Consider the following 20,570-nt stretch of genomic DNA (forward strand, 5'->3'; position numbering starts at 1 on the left):
GTATTACTGTCAGTTATATACAACATGATGATGGTTCCACTGTGTATTACTGTCAGTTATATACAACATGATGATGGTTCCACTGTGTATTACTGTCAGTTATATACAACAAGATGATGGTTCCACTATGTATTACTGTCAGTTATATACAACATGATAATGGTTCCACTGTGTATTACTGTCAGTTATATACAACATGATGATGGTTCCACTGTGTATTACTGTCAGTTATATACAACAACATGATGATGGTTCCACTGTGTATTACTGTCAGTTATATACAACAACATGATGATGGTTCCACTGTGTATTACTGTCAGTTATATACAACATGATGATGGTTCCACTGTGTATTACTGTCAGTTATATACAACATGATAATGGTTCCACTGTGTATTACTGTCAGTTATATACAACAACATGATGATGGTTCCACTGTGTATTACTGTCAGTTATATACAACATGATAATGGTTCCACTATGTATTACTGTCAGTTATATACAACATGATAATGGTTCCACTGTGTATTACTGTCAGTTATATACAACATGATGATGGTTCCACTGTGTATTACTGTCAGTTATATACAACAACATGATGATGGTTCCACTGTGTATTACTGTCAGTTATATACAACAACATGATGATGGTTCCACTGTGTATTACTGTCAGTTATATACAACAACATGATGATGGTTCCACTGTGTATTACTGTCAGTTATATACAACAACATGATGATGGTTCCACTGTGTATTACTGTCAGTTATATACAACATGATGATGGTTCCACTGGGTATTACTGTCAGTTATATACAACAACATGATGATGGTTCCACTGTGTATTACTGTCAGTTATATACAACAACATGATGATGGTTCCACTGTGTATTACTGTCAGTTATATACAACATGATGATGGTTCCACTGTGTATTACTGTCAGTTATATACAACAACATGATGATGGTTCCACTGTGTATTACTGTCAGTTATATACAACAACATGATGATGGTTCCACTGTGTATTACTGTCAGTTATATACAACATGATGATGGTTCCACTGTGTATTACTGTCAGTTATATACAACATGATGACGGTTCCACTGTTATATACAACATGATGATGGTTCCACTGTTATATACAACATGATGATGGTTCCACTGTGTATTACTGTCAGTTATATACAACAACATGATGATGGTTCCACTGTTATATACAACATGATGATGGTTCCACTGTGTATTACTGTCAGTTATATACAACATGATGATGGTTCCACTATGTATTACTGTCAGTTATATACAACATGATGATGGTTCCACTGTGTATTACTGTCAGTTATATACAACAACATGATGTTGGTTCCACTGTGTATTACTGTCAGTTATATACAACAACATGATGATGGTTCCACTGTGTATTACTGTCAGTTATATACAACATGATGATGGTTCCACTGTGTATTACTGTCAGTTATATACAACAAGATGATGGTTCCACTATGTATTACTGTCAGTTATATACAACATGATAATGGTTCCACTGTGTATTACTGTCAGTTATATACAACAACATGATGATGGTTCCACTGTGTATTACTGTCAGTGATATACAACATGATGTTGGTTCCACTGTGTATTACTGTCAGTTATATACAACATGATGATGGTTCCACTGTGTATTACTGTCAGTTATATACAACATGATGATGGTTCCACTGTGTATTACTGTCAGTTATATACAACAAGATGATGGTTCCACTATGTATTACTGTCAGTTATATACAACATGATAATGGTTCCACTGTGTATTACTGTCAGTTATATACAACATGATGATGGTTCCACTGTGTATTACTGTCAGTTATATACAACAACATGATGATGGTTCCACTGTGTATTACTGTCAGTTATATACAACAACATGATGATGGTTCCACTGTGTATTACTGTCAGTTATATACAACATGATGATGGTTCCACTGTGTATTACTGTCAGTTATATACAACATGATAATGGTTCCACTGTGTATTACTGTCAGTTATATACAACAACATGATGATGGTTCCACTGTGTATTACTGTCAGTTATATACAACATGATAATGGTTCCACTATGTATTACTGTCAGTTATATACAACATGATAATGGTTCCACTGTGTATTACTGTCAGTTATATACAACATGATGATGGTTCCACTGTGTATTACTGTCAGTTATATACAACAACATGATGATGGTTCCACTGTGTATTACTGTCAGTTATATACAACAACATGATGATGGTTCCACTGTGTATTACTGTCAGTTATATACAACAACATGATGATGGTTCCACTGTGTATTACTGTCAGTTATATACAACAACATGATGATGGTTCCACTGTGTATTACTGTCAGTTATATACAACATGATGATGGTTCCACTGGGTATTACTGTCAGTTATATACAACAACATGATGATGGTTCCACTGTGTATTACTGTCAGTTATATACAACAACATGATGATGGTTCCACTGTGTATTACTGTCAGTTATATACAACATGATGATGGTTCCACTGTGTATTACTGTCAGTTATATACAACAACATGATGATGGTTCCACTGTGTATTACTGTCAGTTATATACAACAACATGATGATGGTTCCACTGTGTATTACTGTCAGTTATATACAACATGATGATGGTTCCACTGTGTATTACTGTCAGTTATATACAACATGATGACGGTTCCACTGTTATATACAACATGATGATGGTTCCACTGTTATATACAACATGATGATGGTTCCACTGTGTATTACTGTCAGTTATATACAACAACATGATGATGGTTCCACTGTTATATACAACATGATGATGGTTCCACTGTGTATTACTGTCAGTTATATACAACATGATGATGGTTCCACTATGTATTACTGTCAGTTATATACAACATGATGATGGTTCCACTGTGTATTACTGTCAGTTATATACAACAACATGATGTTGGTTCCACTGTGTATTACTGTCAGTTATATACAACATGATGATGGTTCCACTGTGTATTACTGTCAGTTATATACACCATGATGATGGTTCCTCTGTGTATTACTGTCAGTTATATACAACAACATGATGATGGTTCCACTGTGTATTACTGTCAGTTATATACAACAACATGATGATGGTTCCACTATGTATTACTGTCAGTTATATACAACAACATGGTGATGGTTCATCTGGGTATTACTGTCAGTTATATACAACAACATGGTGATGGTTCCACTGTGTATTACTGTCAGTTATATACAACATGATGATGGTTCCACTGTGTATTACTGTCAGTTATATACAACAACATGATGGTTCCACTGTGTATTACTGTCAGTTATATACAACATGATGATGGTTCCACTGTGTATTACTGTCAGTTATATACAACATGATGATGGTTCCACTATGTATTACTGTCAGTTATATACAACAACATGATGATGGTTCCACTGTGTATTACTGTCAGTTATATACAACAACATGGTGATGGTTCCACTGTGTATTACTGTCAGTTATATACAACATGATGATGGTTCCACTGTGTATTACTGTCAGTTATATACAACAACATGATGGTTCCACTGTGTATTACTGTCAGTTATATACAACATGATGATGGTTCCACTGTGTATTACTGTCAGTTATATACAACATGATGATGGTTCCACTATGTATTACTGTCAGTTATATACAACAACATGATGATGGTTCCACTGTGTATTACTGTCAGTTATATACAACATGATGATGGTTCCACTGTGTATTACTGTCAGTTATATACAACATGATGATGGTTCCACTGTGTATTACTGTCAGTTATATTCAACAACATGATGATGGTTCCACTGTGTATTACTGTCAGTTATATACAACATGATGATGGTTCCACTATGTATTACTGTCAGTTATATACAACAACATGATAATGGTTCCACTGTGTATTACTGTCAGTTATATACAACATGATGTTGGTTCCACTGTGTATTACTGTCAGTTATATACAACATGATGATGGTTCCACTGTGTATTACTGTCAGTTATATACAACATGATGATGGTTCCACTGTGTATTACTGTCAGTTATATACAACAACATGATGATGGTTCCACTGTGTATTACTGTCAGTTATATACAACATGATGATGGTTCCACTGTGTATTACTGTCAGTTATATACATTACATTACATTTAAGTCATTTAGCAGACGCTCTTATCCAGAGCGACTTACATGATGATGGTTCCACTGTGTATTAATGTCAGTTATATACAACAACATGATGATGGTTCCACTGTGTATTACTGTCAGTGATATACAACATGATGATGGTTCCACTGTGTATTACTGTCAGTTATATACAACAACATGATGATGGTTCCACTGTGTATTACTGTCAGTTATATACAACAACATGATGATGGTTCCACTGTGTATTACTGTCAGTTATATACAACATGATGATGGTTCCACTGTGTATTACTGTCAGTTATATACAACATGATGATGGTTCCACTGTGTATTACTGTCAGTTATATACAACATGATGATGGTTCCACTGTGTATTACTGTCAGTTATATACAACATGATGATAGTTCCACTGTGTATTAATGTCAGTTATATACAACAACATGATGATGGTTCCACTGTGTATTACTGTCAGTTATATACAACAACATGATGATGGTCCCACTGTGTATTACTGTCAGTTATATACAACATGATGATGGTTCCACTATGTATTACTGTCAGTTATATACAACAACATGATGATGGTTCCACTGTGTATTACTGTCAGTTATATACAACAACATGATGATGGTTCCACTGTGTTTTACTGTCAGTTATATACAACAACATGATGATGGTTCCACTGTGTATTACTGTCAGTTATATACAACATGATGATGGTTCCACTGTGTATTACTGTCAGTTATATACAACAACATGATGATGGTTCCACTATGTATTACTGTCAGTTATATACAACAACATGATGATGGTTCCACTATGTATTACTGTCAGTTATATACAACATGATGATGGTTCCACTGTGTATTACTGTCAGTTATATACAACATGATGATGGTTCCACTATGTATTACTGTCAGTTATATACAACAACATGATGTTGGTTCCACTGTGTATTACTGTCAGTTATATACAACATGGTGATGGTTCCACTGTGTATTACTGTCAGTTATATACAACATGATGATGGTTCCACTGTGTATTACTGTCAGTTATATACAACAACATGATGATGGTTCCACTATGTATTACTGTCAGTTATATACAACAACATGATGATGGTTCCACTATGTATTACTGTCAGTTATATAGAACAACATGATGATGGTTCCACTGTGTATTACTGTCAGTTATATACAACAACATGATGATGGTTCCACTATGTATTACTGTCAGTTATATACAACAACATGATGATGGTTCCACTATGTATTACTGTCAGTTATATACAACAACATGATGATGGTTCCACTGTGTATTACTGCCAGTTATATACAACAACATGATGATGGTTCCACTGTGTATTACTGTCAGTTATATACAACAACATGATGATGGTTCCACTGTGTATTACTGTCAGTTATATACAACATGATGATGGTTCCACTGTGTATTACTGTTAGTTATATACAACATGATGATGGTTCCACTGTGTATTACTGTCAGTTATATACAACAACATGATGATGGTTCCACTGTGTATTACTGTCAGTTATATACAACAACATGATGATGGTTCCACTGTGTATTACTGTCAGTTATATACAACAACATGATGATGGTTCCACTCTGTATTACTGTCAGTTATATACAACATGATGATGGTTCCACTGTGTATTACTGTCAGTTATATACAACAACATGATGATGGTTCCACTGTGTATTACTGTCAGTTATATACAACAACATGATAATGGTTCCACTGTGTATTACTGTCAGTTATATACAACAACATGATGATGGTTCCACTGTGTATTACTGTCAGTGATATACAACATGATGATGGTTCCACTGTGTATTACTGTCAGTTATATACAACAACATGATGATGGTTCCACTGTGTATTACTGTCAGTTATATACAACAACATGATGATGGTTCCACTGTGTATTACTGTCAGTTATATACAACATGATGATGGTTCCACTGTGTATTACTGTCAGTTATATACAACATGATGATGGTTCCACTGTGTATTACTGTCAGTTATATACAACATGATGATGGTTCCACTGTGTATTACTGTCAGTTATATACAACATGATGATGGTTCCACTGTGTATTACTGTCAGTTATATACAACATGATGTTGGTTCCACTATGTATTACTGTCAGTTATATACAACATGATGATGGTTCCACTGTGTATTACTGTCAGTTATATACAACAACATGATGATGGTTCCACTGTGTATTACTGTCAGTTATATACAACATGATGATGGTTCCACTGTGTATTACTGTCAGTTATATACAACATGATGATGGTTCCACTGTGTATTACTGTCAGTGATATACAACATGATGTTGGTTCCACTGTGTATTACTGTCAGTTATATACAACATGATGATGGTTCCACTGTGTATTACTGTCAGTTATATACAACAACTTCAGAGACAGAGTCACAGAGACAGAGTCACAGAGACAGAGTCACAGAGACAGAGCCACAGAGACAGAGTCACAGAGACAGAGCCACAGAGACAGAGTCACAGAGACAGAGCCACAGAGACAGAGCCACAGAGACAGAGCCACAGAGACAGAGTCACAGAGACAGAGTCACAGAGACAGAGCTTCAGAGACAGAGCCACAGAGACAGAGCTTCAGAGACAGAGCCACAGAGACAGAGTCACAGAGACAGAGTCACAGAGACAGAGCCACAGAGACAGAGTCACAGAGACAGAGCCACAGAGACAGAGCCACAGAGACAGAGTCACAGAGACAGAGTCACAGAGACAGAGTCACAGACACAGCTTCAGACACAGAGCTTCAGACACAGAGCTTCAGAGACAGAGTCACAGAGACAGAGCCACAGAGACAGAGCCACAGAGCCACAGAGACAGAGCCACAGAGACAGAGTCACAGAGACAGAGCTTCAGAGACAGAGCCACAGAGACAGAGCTTCAGAGACAGAGCCACAGAGACAGAGTCACAGAGACAGAGTCACAGAGACAGAGTCATAGAGACAGAGTCACAGACACAGAGCTTCAGACACAGAGCTTCAGACACAGAGCTTCAGAGACAGAGCCACAGAGACAGAGCCACAGAGACAGAGCCGCAGAGACAGAGTCACAGAGACAGAGCCACAGAGACAGAGTCACAGAGACAGAGCCACAGAGACAGAGCCACAGAGACAGAGCCACAGAGACAGAGTCACAGAGACAGAGTCACAGAGACAGAGCTTCAGAGACAGAGCCACAGAGACAGAGCTTCAGAGACAGAGCCACAGAGACAGAGTCACAGAGACAGAGTCACAGAGACAGAGCCACAGAGACAGAGTCACAGAGACAGAGTCACAGAGACAGAGCCACAGAGACAGAGTCACAGAGACAGAGTCACAGAGACAGAGTCACAGACACAGCTTCAGACACAGAGCTTCAGACACAGAGCTTCAGAGACAGAGTCACAGAGACAGAGCCACAGAGACAGAGCCACAGAGACAGAGCCACAGAGACAGAGTCACAGAGACAGAGCTTCACAGAGACAGAGCTTCAGAGACAGAGCCACAGAGACAGAGTCACAGAGACAGAGTCACAGAGACAGAGTCACAGAGACAGAGTCACAGACACAGAGCTTCAGACACAGAGCTTCAAACACAGAGCTTCAGAGACAGAGCCACAGAGACAGAGCCACAGAGACAGAGCCACAGAGACAGAGTCACAGAGACAGAGCCACAGAGACAGAGTCACAGAGACAGAGTCACAGAGACAGAGTCACAGAGACAGAGCTTCAGAGACAGAGCCACAGAGACAGAGTCACAGAGACAGAGCTTCAGAGACAGAGCCACAGAGACAGAGTCACAGAGACAGAGCTTCAGAGACAGAGCCACAGAGACAGAGTCACAGAGACAGAGCTTCAGAGACAGAGCCACAGAGACAGAGCCACAGAGACAGAGTCACAGAGACAGAGCTTCAGAGACAGAGCCACAGAGACAGAGTCACAGAGACAGAGCTTCAGAGACAGAGCTTCAGAGACAGAGCCACAGAGACAGAATCACAGAGACAGAGCTTCAGAGACAGAGCCACAGAGACAGAGCCACAGACACAGAATCACAGAGACAGAGCTTCAGAGACAGAGTCACAGAGACAGCTTCAGAGACAGAGCTTCAGAGACAGAGTCACAGAGACAGAGCTTCAGAGACAGAGTCACAGAGACAGAGCTTCAGAGACAGAGCTTCAGAGACAGAGTCACAGAGACAGAGCTTCAGAGACAGAGCCACAGAGACAGAATCACAGAGACAGAGCTTCAGAGACAGAGTCACAGAGACAGCTTCAGAGACAGAGCTTCAGAGACAGAGTCACAGAGACAGAGCTTCAGAGACAGAGTCACAGAGACAGAGCTTCAGAGACAGAGTGACAGAGACAGAGTCACAGAGACAGAGCTTCAGAGACAGAGCCACAGAAGGTCTTGAGCAGATGAGCTCCTGAATCTTTAAAGTTTTTCCAAAAAATATATAGATTTCGAGTTGCATAAACTTGGATTTTTTTTTACAAGGACATATACAGAATAATACCCCTCACAATATAACCTTTACACCAATCCAAAGTGTAAACCTACACCCTGATTTTGGACAAAATTATCTAATTGGGATTTTTACTCCCAAGGATTATCCAGCACACTTTCCGACAAACCAACAACAAGCAAAAGAAGCACAAACTGAAACATGAAAATATCCATCCAACCTGGAACTGAGTAAGAAACGTTCAGTCTGAAGCTACTTCGAAAGCCTTGAATGAAAACAACATGCCAATAAATCTCTAGATATTTAACTTTTTAAAGACTGAATGCTAAGTTAAAAGGCTACCAAGCTTGGAAAGAACAGACCCAGCAGCAACCTTATTTAGCACTTAAGTGTAAAGTGAGAGGTGTGAAGTCCCTGGGCCCAAACATGGCAGCAGAACCCCCCTCCCCACCCAAATGCAGAGGACTCTTTGACCCCCTGCTCCATGGCTTCCCTCTGTGCAGTAGTCACCACAGTACAGTACCCTTTGGATATGAAAAATGACAAGGCACGGAAAGAGTACAAGTAGAAACTCCTCATTGACAAGCCAGAGACACTTTTTGCTGACTGCAACAACAATGGGAACGTAAGCAACCTATTCATTCACACAGACCTTCCCTGGGCATGGCACAGCGCTATACGAGCACACTACCCCTCTTTTTAAGAGAGAAGGTATTGGCGGAACACCAGAACACTGGAAAACGAGGACCCTCAGACGCCCTCTGTCAACCTGTACAAATATAGAACCGTGTTGGAGGAGGGCCTCTTCAAACATTTCCAAAAGGACTTCCACAGAATCAAAAGAGAGAGCACGGCAGGAGAAGTTTTCTCTTGGTGACAACTCCCCAAGCGAGTCTGATCACTCCTCTTCAAAACTGTCCTGCAGACGAGGAGAGTCCCCCCCCCCCAACAGCACTGAACACACCCAGGTCCCACAACTGCACTGCTCCTCCATCATTGAGAGGGATATATTCACAGAGCTGGAGAGAGACGTGGTGGAGCTCAGAGAGCTGGAGAGAGACGTGGTGGAGCTCAGAGAGCTGGAGAGAGACATGGTGGAGCTCAGAGAGCTGGAGAGAGATGTGGTGGAGCTCAGAGAATTGGAGAGAGACGTGGTGGAGCTCAGAGAGCTGGAGAGAGATGTGGTGGAGCTCAGAGAGCTGGAGAGAGACGTGGTGGAGCTCAGAGAGCTGGAGAGAGACATGGTGGAGCTCAGAGAGCTGGAGAGAGACGTGGTGGAGCTCAGAGAGCTGGAGAGAGATGTGGTGGAGCTCAGAGAGACGTGGTGGAACTCAGGGAGCTGGAGAGAGACATGGTGGAGCTCAGAGAGCTGGAGAGAGACATGGTGGAGCTCAGAGAGACGTGGTGGAACTCAGGGAGCTGGAGAGAGACATGGTGGAGCTCAGAGAGCTGGAGAGAGACATGGTGGAGCTCAGAGAGACGTGGTGGAACTCAGGGAGCTGGAGAGAGACATGGTGGAGCTCAGAGAGCTGGAGAGAGACATGGTGGAGCTCAGAGAGTTGGAGAGCGACATGGTGGAGCTCAGAGAATTGGAGAGAGACGTGGTGGAGCTCAGAGAGCTGGAGAGAGACGTGGTGGAGCTCAGAGAGCTGGAGAGAGACGTGGTGGAGCTCAGAGCTGGAGAGAGACATGGTGGAGCTCAGAGAGCTGGAGAGAGACGTGGTGGAGCTCAGAGCTGGAGAGAGACGTGGTGGAGCTCAGAGAGCTGGAGAGAGACATGGTGGAGCTCAGAGAGTTGGAGAGAGACATGGTGGAGCTCAGAGAGCTGGAGAGAGACATGGTGGAGCTCAGAGAGTTGGAGAGAGACATGGTGGAGCTCAGAGAGACATGGTGGAGCTCAGAGAGACATGGTGGAGCTCAGAGAGCTGGAGAGAGACATGGTGGAGCTCAGAGAGTTGGAGAGAGTACCCAGAGGGCTGAAGGGGGAGATAGACAGCCTTCTGGGAGAGCAGGCTTCACTCCAGTCTGAGGTGAGAGAACTTGAGGAGAGAGAGAAACACACAGCCCAGCTAACAGAGGACCACACAGCCCAGCTAACAGAGGACCACGCAGCCCAGCTAACAGAGGACCACGCAGCCCAGCTAACAGAGGACCACGCAGCCCAGCTAACAGAGGACCACACAGCCCAGCTAACAGAGTTCCACACAGCCCAGCTAACAGAGGACCACGCAGCCCAGCTAACAGAGGACCACGCAGCCCAGCTAACAGAGTTCCACACAGCCCAGCTAACAGAGGACCACGCAGCCCAGCTAACAGAGGAACACGCAGCCCAGCTAACAGAGGACCACACAGCCCAGCTAACAGAGGACCACACAGCCCAGCTAACAGAGGACCACACAGCCCAGCTAACAGAGAAACACACAGCCCAGCTAACAGAGAATCACACAGCCCACCTAACAGAGGAACACCCCTGTCAGCTCCACGGGTAGCCCTCCTAACAACACTCCCACTGAGGACCACACAGCCCACCTAACAGAGAAACACACAGCCCAGCTAACAGAGAATCACACAGCCCACCTAACAGAGGAACACCCCTGTCAGCTCCACGGGTAGCCCTCCTAACAACACCCCCACTGAGGACCACACAGCCCACCTAACAGAGGAACACCCCTGTCAGAGGTAGCCCTCCTAACAAAACTCCCACTGAGGACCATGCAGCCCACCTAACAGAGGAACACCCCTGTCAGCTCCACGGGTAGCCCTCCTAACAACACCCCCACTGAGGACCACACAGCCCAGCTAACAGAGAAACACACAGCCCACCTAACAGAGGAACACCCCTGTCAGCTCCACGGGTAGCCCTCCTAACAACACCCCCACTGAGGACCACACAGCCCAGCTAACAGAGAAACACACAGCCCACCTAACAGAGGAACACCCCTGTCAGCTCCACGGGTAGCCCTCCTAACAACACCCCACTGAGGACCACACAGCCCACCTAACAGAGGAACACCCCTGTCAGCTCCACGGGTAGCCCTCCTAACAACACCCCCAAACACACAGCCCACCTAACAGAGGAACACCCCTGTCAGCTCCACGGGTAGCCCTCCTAACAACACCCCACTGAGGACCACACAGCCCACCTAACAGAGGAACACCCCTGTCAGCTCCACGGGTAGCCCTCCTAACAAAACTCCCACTGAGGACCACACAGCCCACCTAACAGAGGAACACCCCTGTCAGCTCCACGGGTAGCCCTCCTAACAACACCCCCACTGAGGACCACACAGCCCACCTAACAGAGGAACACCCCTGTCAGCTCCACGGGTAGCCCTCCTAACAACACCCCCACTGAGGACCACACAGCCCACCTAACAGAGGAACACCCCTGTCAGCTCCACGGGTAGCCCTCCTAACAACACAGCCCAGCTCACAGAGAATCACACAGCCCACCTAACAGAGGAACACCCCTGTCAGCCCAGTTAACAGACTGAGGACCACACAGCCCACCTAACAGAGGAACACCCCTGTCAGCTCCACGGGTAGCCCTCCTAACAACACCCCCACTGAGGACACACCAAAACCAGAGATTGTGCTCCTCGTTGACTCAAATGGAAAAAAAGACATTGATGGGAAGAAACTTCTCAAAAAAAAACACCCTGGAGCTGCTGTCTGAGGAACAACTAGGGTCCCCCAGCCATATCAGAATTAATACAGGCACAATGATATGCTCTGAACAGATCTGAAAAGAGCATTCACTCGTGGGCTACCCCAGCCAATAGAATTCTACTTCCATTGCGCTCTGGCTCTGCCTACAACAACATAATAGACTCAATCTTGCAAAGTTATATGGGTTTTAGTTTGATGCATTGAAAAGGGGCTGATAAAATATTGATTCGATCACACAGAAAAAACATTGATCTGTAAGAAAAACTAATGGGGTCGAACTCAATGACGTTCAATCTCTTGCATCTTTGCGCGGCAGTCCTGGAGGAAGTGAGAGGCGGTCCTGGAGGAAGTGAGAGGCGGTCCTGGAGGAAGTGAGAGGCGGTCCTGGAGGAAGTGAGAGGCGGTCCTGGAGGAAGTGAGAGGCGGTCCTGGAGGAAGTGAGAGGCAGTCCTGGAAGAAGTGAGAGGCAGTCCTGGAGGAAGTGAGAGGCAGTCCTGGAGGAAGTGAGAGGCAGTCCTGGAAGAAGTGAGAGGCAGTCCTGGAGGAAGTGAGAGGCAGTCCTGGAGGAAGTGAGAGGCAGTCCTGGAGGAAGTGAGAGGCAGTCCTGGAGGAAGTGAGAGGCAGTCCTGGAAGAAGTGAGAGGCAGTCCTGGAGGAAGTGAGAGGCAGTCCTGGAGGAAGTGAGAGGCAGTCCTGGAGGAAGTGAGAGGCAGTCCTGGAGGAAGTGAGAGGCAGTCCTGGAGGAAGTGAGCGGTAGTCCTGGAGGAAGTGAGAGACAGTCCTGTGGAGGGGCGGCAGGTAGCCTAGTGGTTAGAGTGGAGGGGTGGCAGGTAGCCTAGTGGTTAGAGTGGAGGGGCGGCAGGTAGCCTTGTGGTTAGAGTGGAGGGGCGGCAGGTAGCCTAGTGGTTAGAGTGGAGGGGCGGCAGGTAGCCTAGTGGTTAGAGTGGAGGGGAGGCAGGTAGCCTAGTGGTTAGAGTGGAGGGGTGGCAGGTAGCCTAGTGGTTAGAGTGGAGGGGCGGCAGGTAGCCTAGTGGTTAGAGTGGAGGGGTGGCAGGTAGCCTAGTGGTTAGAGTGGAGAGGAGGCAGGTAGCCTAGTGGTTAGAGTGGAGGGGCGGCAGGTAGCCTTGTGGTTAGAGTGGAGGGGCGGCAGGTAGCCTAGTGGTTAGAGTGGAGGGGCGTTAGGTAGCCTAGTGGTTTGAGTGGAGGGGCGGCAGGTAGCCTAGTGGTTAGAGTGGAGGGGCGGCAGGTAGCCTAGTGGTTAGAGGGGAGGGGCGGCAGGTAGCCTAGTGGTTAGAGTGGAGGGGCGGCAGGTAGCCTAGTGATTAGAGTGGAGGGACGGCAGGTAGCCTAGTGGTTAGAGTGGAGGCAGGTAGCCTAGTGGTTAGAGTGGAGGGGTGTCAGGTAGCCTAGTGGTTAGAGTGGAGGGGTGTCAGGTAGCCTAGTGGTTAGAGTGGAGGGGCGTTAGGTAGCCTAATGGTTCGAGGGTTGGACTAGTAACCAGAAGGTTGCAAGATTGAATCCCTGAGCTGACAAGGTACAAATCTTCTGTTCTGGCAGTTAACCCCACGGTTCCAAGGTCGTCATTGAAAATAAGAATATGTTCTTAACCTGCTTAAGTAAAGATAACATTTACAAAATGATGAAGACTGATGCAAAGTGGTGTAGAAAAAAAACAAAAAACTATTAGCCAACAAACGTTTCCCTGCGATAGTGAAGGTATAAAGTTGGCAGAATAAAGCCTAAATGGTATATTTGACCTCTGAGGAAGAATGCATAAACCTAAGAAAGAAATGGAGAAACAACCAAAAACAACCAAAAAAAACAGACAAAACCTTCACTATGGTGAAACACTAAAACAGAAATACACAAATAAATATTGAGGAACAGCATGTCAGAAAACAGAGTGATTGTGATTGAAGAATCCATAGAAGAATCCATAGAAGAATCCATAGAAGAATCCATAGAAGAATCCATAGAAGAATCCATAGAAGAATCCATAGAATCAAACCACTTCTGGGAAAATTGGAACTTTCAGCTATTTAACAAACCATGAGCAAAAGCAGATGAGGCAGTCACTGTGGCACCCCCATAGAGACTGCCAGAAGCCCAGACAACACTGTGGCACCCCCATAGAGACTGCCAGAAGCCCAGACAACACTGTGGCACCCCCATAGAGACTGCCAGAAGCCCAGACAACACTGTGGCACCCCCATAGAGACTGCCAGAAGCCCAGACAACACTGTGGCACCCCCATAGAGACTGCCAGAAGCCCAGACAACACTGTGGCACCCCCATAGAGACTGCCAGAAGCGCAGACAACACTGTGGCACCCCCATAGAGACTGCCAGAAGCCCAGACAACACTGTGGCACCCCCATAGAGACTGCCAGAAGCCCAGACAACACTGTGGCACCCCCATAGAGACTGCCAGAAGCCCAGACAACACTGTGGACAACACTGTGGCACCCCCATAGAGACTGCCAGAAGCCCAGACAACACTGTGGCACCCCCATAGAGACTGCCAGAAGCCCAGACAACACTGTGGCACCCCCATAGAGACTGCCAGAAGCCCAGACAACACTGTGGCACCCCCATAGAGACTGCCAGAAGCCCAGACAACACTGTGGCACCCCCATAGAGACTGCCAGAAGCCCAGACAACACTGTGGCACCCCCATAGAGACCGCCAGAAGCCCAGACAACACTGTGGCAACCCCATAGAGACTGCCAGAAGCCCAGACAACACTGTGGCACCCCCATAGAGACTGCCAGAAGCCCAGACAACACTGTGGCACCCCCTTAGAGACTGCCAGAAGCCCAGACAACACTGTGGCACCCCCATAGAGACTGCCAGAAGCCCAGACAACACTGTGGCACCCCCATAGAGACCGCCAGAAGCCCAGACAACACTGTGGCACCCCCATAGAGACTGCCAGAAGCCCAGACAACACTGTGGCACCCCCATAGAGACTGCCAGAAGCCCAGACAACACTGTGGCACCCCCATAGAGACTGCCAGAAGCCCAGACAACACTGTGGCACCCCCATAGAGACTACATGATGATTTACTAAACATAGAATCAACTATTAAAGACTACCAGAACCCACTGGATTCTACAACTACATTGAATGAACTACAGGACAAAACAAACCCTCCAACCCCCCAAAAATGTGTGGTGTTAATGGTATACGTCTGCACAACGCATCACCGGGGGCAAACTACCTGCCCTCCATGACACCTACAGCACCCTGTCTGTTCACCCCGCTATCATCCAGAAGACGAGGTCAGTACAGGTGCATCAAAGCAGGACCCGAGAGACTGAAAAACAGGTTCAGACTGTTAAACAGCCATCACTAACTCAGAGAGGCTGCTTCCTACATTGAGACCCAATCACTGGCCACTTTAATAAATGGATCACGAGTCACATAAATAAATGTGACTTTAACAATGTTTACATATATTTCATTACTCATATCACGTGTATATACTGTATTTTATAATATCTACTGCACCTTGCTGCTCAGCCATCTCGCTCATCCATATACTTATATAGTTGTTGGGGAATTGTTAGATTACTTGTTAGATATTACTGCACTGTCGGAAATAGAAGCACAAGCATTTCACTACACTCGCATTAACATCTGCTAACCATGTGTTTAATGATGGCGGTTGTAGTAGTAGTAGTTGTAATAATGACGGTAGATGTGGTACTGATGTAACAGCGAGGATGACTGTATACTTATGGTGAGTAGTCGTAGAGATATCGGAGGTGTAAATGATACCAGTGGTAATGGTAGTCGTAGAGATATCAGTGGTAATGGTAGTCGTAGAGATATCGGAGGTGTAAATGATACCAGTGGTAATGGTAGTCGTAGAGATATCAGTGGTAATGGTAGTCGTAGAGATATCGGAGGTGTAAATGATACTAGTGGTAATGGTAGTCGTAGAGATATCAGTGGTAATGGTAGTCGTAGAGATATCGGAGGTGTAAATGATACTAGTGGTAATGGTAGTCGTAGAGATATCGGAGGTGTAAATGATACTAGTGGTAATGGTAGTCGTAGAGATATCGGAGGTGTAAATGATACCAGTGGTAATGGTAGTCGTAGAGATATCAGTGGTAATGGTAGTCGTAGAGATATCGGATGTGTAAATGATACTAGTGGTAATGGTAGTCATATAGATATCAGTGGTAATGGTAGTCGTAGAGATATCAGTGGTAATGGTAGTCGTAGAGATATTGGAGGTGTAAATGATACCAGTGGTAATGGTAGTCGTAGAGATATCAGTGGTAATGGTAGTCGTAGAGATATCGGAGGTGTAAATGATACCAGTGGTAATGGTAGTCGTAGAGATATCAGTGGTAATGGTAGTCGTAGAGATATCGGAGGTGTAAATGATACTAGTGGTAATGGTAGTCGTAGAGATATCGGAGGTGTAAATGATACTAGTGGTAATGGTAGTCGTAAAGATATCGGAGGTGTAAATGATACCAGTGGTAATGGTAGTCGTAGAGATATCAGTGGTAATGGTAGTCGTAGAGATATCGGAGGTGTAAATGATACTAGTGGTAATGGTAGTCATATAGATATCAGTGGTAATGGTAGTCGTAGAGATATCAGTGGTAATGGTAGTCGTAGAGATATTGGAGGTGTAAATGATACCAGTGGTAATGGTAGTCGTAGAGATATCAGTGGTAATGGTAGTCGTAGAGATATCGGAGGTGTAAATGAGACCAGTGGTAATGGTAGTCGTAGAGATATCAGTGGTAATGGTAGTCGTAGAGATATCGGAGGTGTAAATGATACTAGTGGTAATGGTAGTCGTAGAGATATCGGAGGAGTGAATGATACTAGTGTTAATGGTAGTCGTAGAGATATCGGAGGTGTAAATGATACTAGTGGTAATGGTAGTCGTAGAGATATCGGTGGTAATGGTAGTCGTAGAGTTATCAGTGGTAATGGTAGTCGTAGAGATATCAGTGGTAATGGTAGTCGTAGAGATATCAGAGGTGTAAATGATACTAGTGGTAATGGTAGTCGTAGAGATATCAGTGGTAATGGTAGTCGTAGAGATATCAGAGGTGTAAATGATACTAGTGGTAATGGTAGTCGTAGAGATATCGGAGGTGTAAATGATACTAGTGGTAATGGTAGTCGTAGAGATATCGGTGGTAATGGTAGTCGTAGAGATATCAGTGGTAATGGTAGTCGTAGAGATATCGGAGGTGTAAATGATACTAGTGGTAATGGTAGTCGTACAGATATCAGTGGTAATGGTAGTCGTAGAGATATCGGAGGTGTAAATGATACTAGTGGTAATGGTAGTCGTAGAGATATCAGTGGTAATGGTAGTCGTAGAGATATGGGAGGTGTAAATGATACTAGTGGTAATGATAGTCGTAGAGATATCGGAGGTGTAAATGATACTAGTGGTAATGGTAGTCGTAGAGATATCGGAGGTGTAAATGATACCAGTGGTAATGGTAGTCATAGAGATATCAGTGGTAATGGTAGTCGTAGAGATATCAGTGGTAATGGTAGTCGTAGAGATATCGGAGGTGTAAATGATACCAGTGGTAATGGTAGTCGTAGAGATATCAGTGGTAATGGTAGTCGTAGAGATATCAGTGGTAATGGTAGTCGTAGAGATATCGGAGGTGTAAATGATACTAGTGGTAATGGTAGTCGTAGAGATATCGGAGGTGTAAATGATACCAGTGGTAATGGTAGTCATAGAGATATCAGTGGTAATGGTAGTCGTAGAGATATCAGTGGTAATGGTAGTCGTAGAGATATCGGAGGTGTAAATGATACCAGTGGTAATGGTAGTCGTAGAGATATCAGTGGTAATGGTAGGTGTAGAGATATCAGTGGTAATGGTAGTCGTAGAGATATCGGAGGTGTAAATGATACTAGTGGTAATGGTGTTACAGTTGAAGGCTACAAATTGTATTTCATGTCTATAAAGCAATCTGAATTTGAAAGAGAGAGAGAGAAGGGAGAGGTGAGGAGAGAAGGGAGAGGTGAGGAGAGAAGGGAGAGGTGAGGAGAGAAGGGAGAGAAGGGAGAGGTGAGGAGAGAAGGGAGAGGTGAGGAGAGAAGGGAGAGGTGAGGAGAGAAGGGAGAGGTGAGGAGAGGTGAGGAGAGAAGGGAGAGGTGAGAGGGGGGGGTGTTAGTGTGTGTGGGATGGGTGTGTGTGAGGTGGGGAGGCGGCTGTTACGCCTGTGTGTGTGTGTGTGTGTGTGTGTGTGTGTGTGTGTGTGTGTGTGTGTGTGTGTGTGTGTGTGTGTGTGTGTGTGTGTGTGTGTGTGTGTGTGTGTGTGTGTGTGTGTGTGTGTGTGTGTGTGTGTGTACCTCTATGTCCAGGTAAGATAGAGAGCGTAGGATAGGTGTCCCTCTGTCCTCGGCCACTACAGTCAGGTTGTAGATCTGCTGTCTCTCATAGTCCAGCCTCTTCCCCACCCTCACTGCGCCGCTCACCGCATCCACCTAGATATACAATAACATAGACTAGATTAGACCCACCCTCACTGCGCCTCTCACCGCATCCACCTAGATATACAATAACATAGACTAGAGTAGACCCACCCTCACTGCGCCGCTCACCGCATCCACCTAGATATACAATAACATAGACTAGATTAGACCCACCCTCACTGTGCTGCTCACTGCATCCACCTAGATATACAATAACATAGACTAGATTAGACCCACCCTCACTGTGCTGCTCACCGCATCCACCTAGATATACAATAACATAGACTAGATTAGACCCACCCTCACTGTGCTGCTCACTGCATCCACCTAGATATACAATAACATAGACTAGATTAGACCCACAGAGTATAACAGAGATGTAATCCCACACATGTTGTATTTCCCTAGCTACACGCTGTAGGGCTACAGCATAAACAAGTCAACAACACACAGCAACGTACAGACATAGATACGTCTCCCACCTCGAAGATGCCGTTTCCGTCATTGGCCAGAGCGTAGGAGACCTGTCCCCCCAGTCCGAGGTCTGAATCCTGGGTCTGCAGCCAGGCGATGACTGCCCCTAGTGGCAGGTCCTCCAGGACACGGGCGCTGTAGCTCCCAGGGACGGCCAGCGGGGGGCAGTCATTAACGTCCTCCAGTGTTATACTCAGAGTTGTCACCTTGAACCGCTGGGTCCCTCTCTCCGCCTTATCCCTGGCTTCCACCTTAAATCACATCAATCAAAACAGTCAGTAAATCAATGAATGAATGAATCATATTTATTTCATGAAACCATGTTTTATCAGCAGTTGCATGTATTGTTGTGCTCAGATTGGAAAAAGGCCATATGTATTTTAAGTATGTTCAATAAAATTCATTATTTAATTCACTCATTCATTCATTCATTAAATTATCCATCCATCCGTTTATCCATCCATCCATCCATCCGTTTATCCATCCATCCATCCCATCCATCCATTAAATTATCCATCCATCCATCCCATCCATCCATTCAATTATCCATCCATCCGTTTATCCATCCATCCATCCCATCCATCCATTCAATTATCCATTCATCCATTCATCCATAAATCCGTTTATCCATCCATCCATCCATAAATCCGTTTATCCATCTATCATCCATCCATCCATCCACCCATCCATTCCATTCAATTATCCATCCATCCATTCATTCAATTATCCATCCATCCATTCATTCAATTATCCATCCATTCATCAATCCATTCATCCATCCATCCATCCAATTATCCATCCATCCATCCATCCATTCATTCAATTATACATCCATCCATTCATCATTCCATCCATTCATTTAATTATCCATCCATTCATCATTCCATCCATTCATTTAATTATCCATCCATCCATTCATTTAATTATCCATCCATTCATTCAATTATACATCCATCCATTCATCATTCCATCCATTCATTTAATTATACATCCATCCATTCATCATTCCATCCATTCATTTAATTATCCATCCATCCATTCATTCATCCATCCATTTATCCATCCATCCATTCATCCATCCATCCGTTTATCCATCCATCCGTATATCCATCCATCTGTTTATCCATCCATCCATTCATCCATCCATCTGTTTATCCATCCATCCATCCATTCATCCATCCATCCATTCATTCAGCAG

The 20,570-nt window shown here is 44.3% G+C and overlaps 1 protein-coding gene across 1 annotated transcript in view; it reads right to left on the reverse strand.

Moving 5' to 3' along the window:
* Positions 1 to 20,570, reverse strand: part of LOC124006919 (protocadherin Fat 3-like) — a 272,695-nt gene that overhangs the window by 220,800 nt on the left and 31,325 nt on the right. Inside the window, exons 16-17 of the mRNA XM_046317109.1 lie at positions 19,381 to 19,623; positions 18,776 to 18,910 (exon numbers count right to left, since the gene is read on the reverse strand). Coding sequence (XP_046173065.1) covers positions 18,776 to 18,910; positions 19,381 to 19,623 — 378 coding nt within the window. The remainder of the gene's footprint in view (positions 1 to 18,775; positions 18,911 to 19,380; positions 19,624 to 20,570) is intronic.

The sequence above is a fragment of the Oncorhynchus gorbuscha genome, linkage group LG20 (assembly GCF_021184085.1).
Source record: "Oncorhynchus gorbuscha isolate QuinsamMale2020 ecotype Even-year linkage group LG20, OgorEven_v1.0, whole genome shotgun sequence".
NCBI lineage: Eukaryota > Metazoa > Chordata > Actinopteri > Salmoniformes > Salmonidae > Oncorhynchus > Oncorhynchus gorbuscha.